General features: G+C 59.8%; 1 protein-coding gene across 1 annotated transcript in view; it reads left to right on the top strand.

The window, feature by feature from the left end:
- LOC138745210 (serine/arginine repetitive matrix protein 2-like) overlaps window positions 1–12,684 on the top strand; it is a 190,770-nt gene that overhangs the window by 47,559 nt on the left and 130,527 nt on the right. Inside the window, exons 13-15 of the mRNA XM_069902273.1 lie at window positions 5,330–5,406; window positions 6,352–6,478; window positions 8,857–9,006. Coding sequence (XP_069758374.1) covers window positions 5,330–5,406; window positions 6,352–6,478; window positions 8,857–9,006 — 354 coding nt within the window. The remainder of the gene's footprint in view (window positions 1–5,329; window positions 5,407–6,351; window positions 6,479–8,856; window positions 9,007–12,684) is intronic.

The following is a 12,684-nucleotide window of genomic DNA, read 5'->3' as shown; positions in this document are numbered from 1 at the left end:
GTCTTAACCCCACCATCTAGAGCTGCCATAACCCCACCACCCAGAACCGCCGTAACCCCACCATCTAGAACCGCCGTAACCCCACCACCCAATGCCACCGTAACCCCACCACCCAGAGCCACCATTACCCCACTACACAGAGGCACCGTATCCCCACTACCCAGAATCACCGTAGCCCCACTTCCCTGAGCCACCGTAACACCATTACCCAGGGTCAATGTAACCCGACTTCCCAGAGCCAATGTAACCCCACTACCCAGAGCCACCTTAATCCCACTACCCAGAGCCTCCGTAACACCCATGACCCAGCGCCACTGTAACCCCATTACCGAGTGCCACCGTAACCCCACGACCCAGAACCACCGTAACCCCACTACCCAGAGCCGTCGTAACCCCTCTACCCAGAGTCGCCGTAACACCCACTACCCAGAGCCACCGTAACACCCATGACCCAGCGCAACTGTAACCCCATTAGCGAGTGCCACCATAACCCCACGACCCAGAACCACCGTAACCCCACTACCCAGAGCCGTCGTAACCCCTCTACCCAGAGACACCGTAACTCCACTACCCAGAGCCACCTTAATCCCAATACCCAGAGCCACTGTAACCCCATGACCCAGAGCTACCATAATCCCACTACCCAGAGCGACCGTAACCCCTCTACCCAGAGCCTCTCTAACCACACTACCCAGAGCCACCGTAACCCCACTACCCAGAGCCACCGTAACACCCATGACCCAGCGCCACTGTAACCCCATTACCGAGTGCCACCATAACCCCACGACCCAGAACCACCGTAACCCCACTACCCAGAGCCGTCGTAACCCCTCTACCCAGAGTCGCCGTAACACCCACTACCAAGAGCCACCGTAACACCCATGACCCAGCGCCACTGTAACCCCATTACCGAGTGCCACCGTAACCCCACGACCCAGAACCACCGTAACCCCACTACCCAGAGCCGTCGTAACCCCTCTACCCAGAGACACCGTAACTCCACTACCCAGAGCCACATTAATCCCAATACCCAGAGCCACTGTAACCCCATGACCCAGAGCTACCATAATCCCACTTCCCAGAGCCACCGTAACCCCTCTACCCAGAGCCTCTCTAACCACACTAACCAGAGCCACCGTAACCCCACAACCCAGAGCCACCATAACCCCACTACCCAGATCCTCTCTAACCACACTACCCAGAGCCGCCGTAACCCCACCACCCAGAGGGGTCTTAACCCCACCATCTAGAGCTGCCATAACCCCACCACCCAGAACCGCCGTAACCCCACCATCTAGAGCCGCCGTAACCCCACTACCCAGAGCCGCCGTAACCCCACCACCCAGTGCCACTGTAACCGCACTACCCAGAGCCACCATTACCCCACTACACAGAGCCACCATTACCCCACTACTCAGAGGCACTGTATCCCCACTACCCAGAATCACCGTAGCCCCACTTCTCAGAGCCACTGTAACCCCACGACCCAGAGCTAGCATAATCCCACTACCCAGAGCCACCGTAACCCATCTACCCAGAGCCTCTCTAACCACACTACCCAGAGCCGCCGTAACCCCACCATCTAGAGCCGCCGTAACCCCACTACCCAGAGCCGCCGTAAGCCCACCACCCAGTGCCACCGTAACACCACTACCCAGAGCAACCATTACCCCACTACACAGAGGCACCGTATGCCCACTACCCAGAATCACCGTAGCCCCAATTCCCAGAGCCACCGTAACCTCACTACCCAGGGTCACCGTAACCCGACTACCCAGAGCCAATGTAACCCCACTACCCAGAGCTACCTTAATCCCACTACCCAGAGCCACCGTAACCCCACTACCCAGAGCCGTCGTAAACCCTCTACCCAGAGTCGCCGTAACACCCACTACCCAGAGCCACCGTAACACCCATGACCCAGCGCCACTGTAACACCATGACCCAGAACCACCGTAACCCCACTACCCAGAGCAGTCGTAACCCCTCTACCCAGAGACACCGTAACCCCACTACCCAGAGCCACCGTAACCCCACTACCCAGAGCCACCGTAACCCCACTACCCAGAGCCACCGTAACGCCACTACCCAGAGCCACCGTAACCCCACCACCCAGAGCCACCGTAACCCCACCACCTAGAGCCACCGTAACCCCACTACCCAGAGCCACCGTAACCTCACTACCCAGAGCCACCGTAACTCCACTACCCAGAGTCACCAAAACCCCACCACCCAGAGCCACTACCCAGAGCCTCCGTAACCCCACCATCCAGAGCCTCCGTAACCCCACCACCCAGAGCCACCGTAACCCCACCACCCAGAGCCACCGTAACCCCACCACACAGAGCCACACTAACCCCATCACCCTGAGCCACCGTAACCCCACTGCCCAGAGCCACCATAACCCCACTACCCAGAGCCACCGTAACCCCACTACCCAGAGCCACCGTAACCCCACCATCCAGAGCCACCGTAACCCCACCACCCAGAGCCAACCTAACTCCACCACCCAGAGCCACCGTAACCCCACCACCCAGAGCCAACCTAACCCCACCACCCAGAGCCTCCGTAACCACACCACCCAGAGCCACCCTAACCCCACCACCCAGAGCCACCCTAACCCCACCACCCAGAGCCACCGTAACCCCACTACCCAGAGCCACCATAACCCCACTGCTCAGAGCCACCATAAACCCACTACCCAGAGCCACCGTAACCCCACTACCCAGAGCCATCTTAACCCCACTAACCAGAGCCACCGTATCCCCACTACCCAGAGCCACTGTAACCCCACTACCCAGAGCCACCGTAACCCCACTACCCAGAGCCGCCGTAACCCCATGACCCAGAGCCACCGTAATCCCACTACCCAGAGCCACCGTAACCCCAATACCCAGAGCCACCGAAGCCGCACGACCCAGAGCCATCGTAACCCCACAATCCAGAGCCACCGTAACTCCACGACACAGAGCAGCCGGAACCCCACTACCCACAGCCATCGTAACCCCACGACCCAGAGCCACTGTAACCCCACGACCCAGAGCCACTGTAACCCCACTACCCAGAGCCGTCGTAACCCCTCTACCCAGAGACACCGTAACTCCACTACCCAGAGCCACCTTAATCCCAATACCCAGAGCCACTGTAACCCCATGACCCAGAGCTACCATAATCCCACTACCCAGAGCCACCGTAACCCCTCTACCCAGAGCCTCTCTAACCACACTACCCAGAGCCACCGTAACCCCACTACCCAGAGCCACCGTAACACCCATGACCCAGCGCCACTGTAACCCCATTACCGAGTGCCACCATAACCCCACGACCCAGAACCACCGTAACCCCACTATCCAGAGCCGTCGTAACCCCTCTACCCAGAGTCGCCGTAACACCCACTACCCAGAGCCACCGTAACACCCATGACCCAGCGCCACTGTAACCCCATTACCGAGTGCCACCGTAACCCCACGACCCAGAACCACCGTAACCCCACTACCCAGAGCCGTCGTAACCCCTCTACCCAGAGACACCGTAACTCCACTACCCAAAGCCACCTTAATCCCAATACCCAGAGGCACTGTAACCCCACCACCCAGAGGGGTCTTAACCCCACCATCTAGAGCTGCCATAACCCCACCACCCAGAACTGCCGTAACCCCACCATCTAGAGCCGCCGTAACCCCACTACCCAGAGCCGCCGTAACCCCACCACCCAGTGCCACCGTAACCCCACTACCCAGAGCCACCATTACCCCACTACACAGAGGCACCGTATCCCCACTACCCAGAATCACCGTAGCCCCACTTCCCAGAGCCACCGTAACACCACTACCCAGGGTCACCGTAACCCGACTTCCCAGAGCCAATGTAACCCCACTACCCAGAGCCACCGTAACACCCATGACCCAGCGCCACTGTAACCCCATTACCGAGTGCCACCGTAACCCCACGACCCAGAACCACCGTAACCCCACTACCCAGAGCCGTCGTAACCCCTCTACCCAGAGTCGCCGTAACACCCACTACCCAGAGCCACCGTAACACCCATGACCCAGCGCCACTGTAACCCCATTACCGAGTGCCACCGTAACCCCACGACCCAGAACCACCATAACCCCACTACCCAGAGCCGTCCTAACCCCTCTACCCAGAGACACCGTAACTCCACTACCCAGAGCCACCTTAATCCCAATACCCAGAGCCACTGTAACCCCATGACCCAGAGCTACCATAATCCCACTACCCAGAGCCACCGTAACCCCTCTACCCAGAGCCTCTCTAACCACACTACCCAGAGCCACCGTAACCCCACAACCCAGAGCCACCGTAACCCCACTACCCAGAGCCTCTCTAACCACACTACCCAGAGCCGCCGTAACCCTACCACCCAGAGGGGTCTTAACCGCACCATCTAGAGCCGCCGTAACCCCACTACCCAGAGCCGCCGTAACCCCACCACCCAGTGCCACTGTAACCCCACTACCCAGAGCCACCATTACCCCACTACACAGAGCCACCATTACCCCACTACACAGAGGCACTGTATCCCCACTACCCAGAATCACCGTAGCCCCACTTCTCAGAGCCACTGTATCCCCACGACCCAGAGCTACCATAATCCCACTACCCAGAGCCACCATAAACCACCTACCCAGAGCCTCTCTAACTACACTACCCAGAGCCGCCGTAACCCCACCATCTAGAGCCGCAGCAACCCCACTACCCAGAGCCGCCGTAACCCCACCACCCAGTGCCACCGTAACCCCACTACCCAGAGCCACCATTACCCCACTACACAGAGGCACTGTATCCCCACTACCCAGAATCACCGTAGCCCCACTTCTCAGAGCCACTGTAACCCCACGACCCAGAGCTACCATAATCCCACTACCCAGAGCCACCGTAACCCATCTACCCTGAGCCTCTCTAACCACACTACCCAGAGCCGCCGTAACCCCACCATCTAGAGCCGCCGTAACCCCACTACCCAGAGCCGCCGTAACCCCACCACCCAGTGCCACCGTAACCCCACTACCCAGAGCCACCATTACCCCACTACACAGAGGCACCGTATCCCCACTACCCAGAATCACCGTAGCCCCAATTCCCAGAGCCACCGTGACCTCACTACCCAGGGTCACCGTAACCCGACTACCCAGAGCCAATGTAACCCCACTACCCAGAGCCACCGTAACCGCACTACCCAGAGCCACCATAACCCCACTACCCAGAGCCACCATAACCCCACTCCCAGAGCCACCGTAATCCCACTACCAAGAGCCGCCTTAACCCCCAAGACCCAGAGCCGCCGTAACTCTATGACGCACAGTCACCGTAACCACACGACCCAGAGCCGCCGTAACCGCACGACCCACAGCCGCCGTAATCCCACCGCCCAGAGCCGATGTAACCCCACTACCAAGAGCCGCTGTAACCCACAGTACCCAGAGCCACCGTAACACCACTACACAGAGCCACTACCAAGGGCCACCGTAACCCCACTACCCAAAGACACCGTAACCCCACTACCCAGAGCCACCGTAACCCCACTACCTAGAGTCACCGTAACCCCACTACCCAGAGCCACCGTAACCCCATGACCCAGAGCCGCCGTAACCCCAAGATCCAGAGCCGCCGTAACTCCACGACACAGAGCCGCCGGAACCCCACGACCCAGAGCCGTCGTAACCCCACGACCCAGAGCCGCTGTAACCCCACTAGCCAGAGCTGCCGTATCCCCACCACCCAGAGGGGTCTTAACTCCACCATCTAGAGCTGCCATAACCCCACCACCCAGAACCGCCGTAACCCCACTACCCAGAGCCACCATAACCCTACTACCCAGAGCCACCGTAATCCCACTACCAAGAGCCGCCTCAACCCCCAAGACCCAGAGCCGCCGTAACTCCAAGACGCACAACCGCCGTAACCCCACGACCCAGAGCTGCCGTAACCCCACGACCCACAGTCGCCGTAACCCCACTACCCTGAGCCGACGTAACCCCACTACCCAGAGCCACCGCAACCCCACTACCCAGAGTCAACGTAACCCCACTACCCAGAGCCGACGTAACCCCAAGACCCAGAGCCGTCATAACCCCAAGACCCAGAGCTGCCGTAACCCCACGACCCACAGTCGCCGTAACCCCACTACCCTGAGCCGACGTAACCCCACTACCAAGAGCCGCTGTAACCCCCAGTACCCAGAGCCACCGTAACACCACTACCCAGAGCCACCTTAACACCACTACACAGAGCCACCGTAACCCCACTACCCAAAGACACCGAAACCCCACTACCCAGAGCCACCGCAACCCCACTACCCAGAGTCAACGTAACCCCACTACCCAGAGCCGACGTAACCCCAAGACCCAGAGCCGTCATAACCCCAAGACCCAGAGCCGCCGTAACTCCACGACAAAGAGCAGGCGGAACCCCACTACCCAGAGCCGTCGTAACCCCACGACCCAGAGCCACTGTAACCCCACGACCCAGAGCCACCGGAACTCCACGACCCAGAGCCGTCATAACCCCACGACCCAGAGCCACCGTAACCCCACTATCCAGAGCCGCCATAACCCCACCAGCCAGAGCCGCCGTAACCCCACCACCCAGAGGGGTCTTAACCCCACCATCTAGAGCTGCCATAACCCCACCACCCAGAACCGCCGTAACCCCACCATCTAGAACCGCCGTAACCCCACCACCCAATGCCACCGTAACCCCACCACCCAGAGCCACCATTACCCCACTACACAGAGGCACCGTATCCCCACTACCCAGAATCACCGTAGCCCCACTTCCCTGAGCCACCATAACACCACTACCCAGGGTCAATGTAACCCGAATTCCCAGAGCCAATGTAACCCCACTACCCAGAGCCACCTTAATCCCACTACCCAGAGCCTCCGTAACACCCATGACCCAGCGCCACTGTAACCCCATTACCGAGTGCCACCGTAACCCCACGACCCAGAACCACCGTAACCCCACTACCCAGAGCCGTCGTAACCCCTCTACCCAGAGTCGCCGTAACACCCACTACCCAGAGCCACCGTAACACCCATGACCCAGCGCCACTGTAACCCCATTACCGAGTGCCACCGTAACCCCACGACCCAGAACCACCGTAACCCCACTACCCAGAGCCGTCGTAACCCCTCTACCCAGAGACACCGTAACTCCACTACCCAGAGCCACCTTAATCCCAATACCCAGAGCCACTGTAACCCCATGACCCAGAGCTACCATAATCCCACTACCCAGAGCGACCGTAACCCCTCTACCCAGAGCCTCTCTAACCACACTACCCAGAGCCACCGTATCCCCACTACCCAGAGCCACCGTAACACCCATGACCCAGCGCCACTGTAACCCCATTACCGAGTGCCACCATAACCCCACGACCCAGAACCACCGTAACCCCACTACCCAGAGCCGTCGTAACCCCTCTACCCAGAGTCGCCGTAACACCCACTACCCAGAGTCACCGTAACACCCATGACCCAGCGCCACTGTAACCCCATTACCGAGTGCCACCGTAACCCCACGACCCAGAACCACCGTAACCCCACTACCCAGAGCCGTCGTAACCCCTCTACCCAGAGTCGCCGTAACACCCACTACCCAGAGCCACCGTAACACCCATGACCCAGCGCCACTGTAACCCCATTACCGAGTGCCACCGTAACCCCACGACCCAGAACCACCATAACCCCACTACCCAGAGCCGTCCTAACCCCTCTACCCAGAGACACCGTAACTCCACTACCCAGAGCCACCTTAATCCCAATACCCAGAGCCACTGTAACCCCATGACCCAGAGCTACCATAATCCCACTACCCAGAGCCACCGTAACCCCTCTACCCAGAGCCTCTCTAACCACACTACCCAGAGCCACCGTAACCCCACAACCCAGAGCCACCGTAACCCCACTACCCAGAGCCTCTCTAACCACACTACCCAGAGCCGCCGTAACCCTACCACCCAGAGGGGTCTTAACCGCACCATCTAGAGCCGCCGTAACCCCACTACCCAGAGCCGCCGTAACCCCACCACCCAGTGCCACTGTAACCCCACTACCCAGAGCCACCATTACCCCACTACACAGAGCCACCATTACCCCACTACACAGAGGCACTGTATCCCCACTACCCAGAATCACCGTAGCCCCACTTCTCAGAGCCACTGTATCCCCACGACCCAGAGCTACCATAATCCCACTACCCAGAGCCACCATAACCCATCTACCCAGAGCCTCTCTAACTACACTACCCAGAGCCGCCGTAACCCCACCATCTAGAGCCGCAGTAACCCCACTACCCAGAGCCGCCGTAACCCCACCACCCAGTGCCACCGTAACCCCACTACCCAGAGCCACCATTACCCCACTACACAGAGGCACTGTATCCCCACTACCCAGAATCACCGTAGCCCCACTTCTCAGAGCCACTGTAACCCCACGACCCAGAGCTACCATAATCCCACTACCCAGAGCCACCGTAACCCATCTACCCTGAGACTCTCTAACCACACTACCCAGAGCCGCCGTAACCCCACCATCTAGAGCCGCCGTAACCCCACTACCCAGAGCCGCCGTAACCCCACCACCCATTGCCACTGTAACCCCACTACCCAGAGCCACCATTACCCCACTACACAGAGGCACCGTATCCCCACTACCCAGAATCACCGTAGCCCCAATTCCCAGAGCCACCGTGACCTCACTACCCAGGGTCACCGTAACCCGACTACCCAGAGCCAATGTAACCCCACTACCCAGAGCCACCGTAACCGCACTACCCATAGCCACCATAACCCCACTACCCAGAGCCACCATAACCCCACTCCCAGAGCCACCGTAATCCCACTACCAAGAGCCGCCTTAACCCCCAAGACCCAGAGCCGCCGTAACTCTATGACGCACAGTCACCGTAACCACACGACCCAGAGCCGCCGTAACCGCACGACCCACAGCCGCCGTAATCCCACCGCCCAGAGCCGATGTAACCCCACTACCAAGAGCCGCTGTAACCCACAGTACCCAGAGCCACCGTAACACCACTACACAGAGCCACTACCAAGGGCCACCGTAACCCCACTACCCAAAGACACCGTAACCCCACTACCCAGAGCCACCGTAACCCCACTACCTAGAGTCACCGTAACCCCACTACCCAGAGCCACCGTAACCCCATGACCCAGAGCCGCCGTAACCCCAAGATCCAGAGCCGCCGTAACTCCACGACCCAGAGGGGTCTTAACTCCACCATCTAGAGCTGCCATAACCCCACCACCCAGAACCGCCGTAACCCCACTACCCAGAGCCACCATAACCCTACTACCCAGAGCCACCGTAATCCCACTACCAAGAGCCGCCTCAACCCCCAAGACCCAGAGCCGCCGTAACTCCAAGACGCACAACCGCCGTAACCCCACGACCCAGAGCTGCCGTAACCCCACGACCCACAGTCGCCGTAACCCCACTACCCTGAGCCGACGTAACCCCACTACCCAGAGCCACCGCAACCCCACTACCCAGAGTCAACGTAACCCCACTACCCAGAGCCGACGTAACCCCAAGACCCAGAGCCGTCATAACCCCAAGACCCAGAGCTGCCGTAACCCCACGACCCACAGTCGCCGTAACCCCACTACCCTGAGCCGACGTAACCCCACTACCAAGAGCCGCTGTAACCCCCAGTACCCAGAGCCACCGTAACACCACTACCCAGAGCCACCTTAACACCACTACACAGAGCCACCGTAACCCCACTACCCAAAGACACCGAAACCCCACTACCCAGAGCCACCGCAACCCCACTACCCAGAGTCAACGTAACCCCACTACCCAGAGCCGACGTAACCCCAAGACCCAGAGCCGTCATAACCCCAAGACCCAGAGCCGCCGTAACTCCACGACAAAGAGCAGCCGGAACCCCACTACCCAGAGCCGTCGTAACCCCACGACCCAGAGCCACTGTAACCCCACGACCCAGAGCCACCGGAACTCCACGACCCAGAGCCGTCATAACCCCACGACCCAGAGCCACCGTAACCCCACTATCCAGAGCCGCCATAACCCCACCAGCCAGAGCCGCCGTAACCCCACCACCCAGAGGGGTCTTAACCCCACCATCTAGAGCTGCCATAACCCCACCACCCAGAACCGCCGTAACCCCACCATCTAGAACCGCCGTAACCCCACCACCCAATGCCACCGTAACCCCACCACCCAGAGCCACCATTACCCCACTACACAGAGGCACCGTATCCCCACTACCCAGAATCACCGTAGCCCCACTTCCCTGAGCCACCATAACACCACTACCCAGGGTCAATGTAACCCGAATTCCCAGAGCCAATGTAACCCCACTACCCAGAGCCACCTTAATCCCACTACCCAGAGCCTCCGTAACACCCATGACCCAGCGCCACTGTAACCCCATTACCGAGTGCCACCGTAACCCCACGACCCAGAACCACCGTAACCCCACTACCCAGAGCCGTCGTAACCCCTCTACCCAGAGTCGCCGTAACACCCACTACCCAGAGCCACCGTAACACCCATGACCCAGCGCCACTGTAACCCCATTACCGAGTGCCACCGTAACCCCACGACCCAGAACCACCGTAACCCCACTACCCAGAGCCGTCGTAACCCCTCTACCCAGAGACACCGTAACTCCACTACCCAGAGCCACCTTAATCCCAATACCCAGAGCCACTGTAACCCCATGACCCAGAGCTACCATAATCCCACTACCCAGAGCGACCGTAACCCCTCTACCCAGAGCCTCTCTAACCACACTACCCAGAGCCACCGTAACCCCACTACCCAGAGCCACCGTAACACCCATGACCCAGCGCCACTGTAACCCCATTACCGAGTGCCACCATAACCCCACGACCCAGAACCACCGTAACCCCACTACCCAGAGCCGTCGTAACCCCTCTACCCAGAGTCGCCGTAACACCCACTACCCAGAGTCACCGTAACACCCATGACCCAGCGCCACTGTAACCCCATTACCGAGTGCCACCGTAACCCCACGACCCAGAACCACCGTAACCCCACTACCCAGAGCCGTCGTAACCCCTCTACCCAGAGACACCGTAACTCCACTACCCAGAGCCACCTTAATCCCAATACCCAGAGCCACTGTAACCCCATGACCCAGAGCTACCATAATCCCACTTCCCAGAGCCACCGTAACCCCTCTACCCAGAGCCTCTCTAACCACACTACCCAGAGCCACCGTAACCCCACAACCCAGAGCCACCGTAACCCCACTACCCAGAGCCTCTCTAACCACACTACCCAGAGCCGCCGTAACCCCACCACCCAGAGGGGTCTCAACCCCACCATCTAGAGCTGCCATAACCCCACCACCCAGAACCGCCGTAACCCCACCATCTAGAGCCGCCGTAACCCCACTACCCAGAGCCGCCGTAACCCCACCACCCAGTGCCACTGTAACCCCACTACCCAGAGCCACCATTACCCCACTACACAGAGCCACCATTACCCCACTACTCAGAGGCACTGTATCCCCACTACCCAGAATCACCGTAGCCCCACTTCTCAGAGCCACTGTAACCCCACGACCCAGAGCTACCATAATCCCACTACCCAGAGCCACCGTAACCCATCTACCCAGAGCCTCTCTAACCACACTACCCAGAGCCGCCGTAACCCCACCATCTAGAGCCGCCGTAACCTCACTACCCAGAGCCGCCGTAAGCCCACCACCCAGTGCCACCGTAACACCACTACCCAGGGTCACCGTAACCCGACTACCCAGAGCCAATGTAACCCCACTACCCAGAGCTACCTTAATCCCACTACCCAGAGCCACCGTAACCCCACTACCCAGAGCCGTCGTAACCCCTCTACCCAGAGTCGCCGTAACACCCACTACCCAGAGCCACCGTAACACCCATGACCCAGCGCCACTGTAACACCATGACCCAGAACCACTGTAACCCCACTACCCAGAGCAGTCGTAACCCCTCTACCCAGAGACACCGTAACCCCATTACCCAGAGCAACCGTAACCCCACTACCCAGAGCCACCGTAACCCCACTACCCAGAGCCACCGTAACGCCACTACCCAGAGCCACCGTAACCCCACCACCCAGAGCCACCGTAACCCCACCACCTAGAGCCACCGTAACCCCACTACCCAGAGCCACCGTAACCTCACTACCCAGAGCAACCGTAACTCCACTACCCAGAGCCACCGAAACCCCACCACCCAGAGCCACTACCCAGAGCCTCCGTAACCCCACCATCCAGAGCCACCATAACCCCACCACCCAGAGCCACCGTAACCCCACCACCCAGAGCCACCGTAACCCCACCACACAGAGCCACACTAACCCCATCACCCTGAGCCACCGTAACCCCACTGCCCAGAGCCACCATAACCCCACTACCCAGAGCCACCGTAACCCCACTACCCAGAGCCACCGTAACCCCACCATCCAGAGCCACCATAACCCCACCACCCAGAGCCAACCTAACTCCACCACCCAGAGCCACCGTAACCCCACCACCCAGAGCCAACCTAACCCAACCACCCAGAGCCTCCGTAACCACACCACCCAGAGCCACCCTAACCCCACCACCCAGAGCCACCCTAACCCCACCACCCAGAGCCACCGTAACCCCACTACCCAG

The sequence above is a fragment of the Narcine bancroftii genome, chromosome 11 (genome assembly GCF_036971445.1).
Source record: "Narcine bancroftii isolate sNarBan1 chromosome 11, sNarBan1.hap1, whole genome shotgun sequence".
NCBI classification, from domain to species: Eukaryota; Metazoa; Chordata; class Chondrichthyes; order Torpediniformes; family Narcinidae; genus Narcine; species Narcine bancroftii.
Note: the sequence above shows the minus strand (reverse complement) of the source record. Positions and strands in the feature narration are given on the sequence as shown.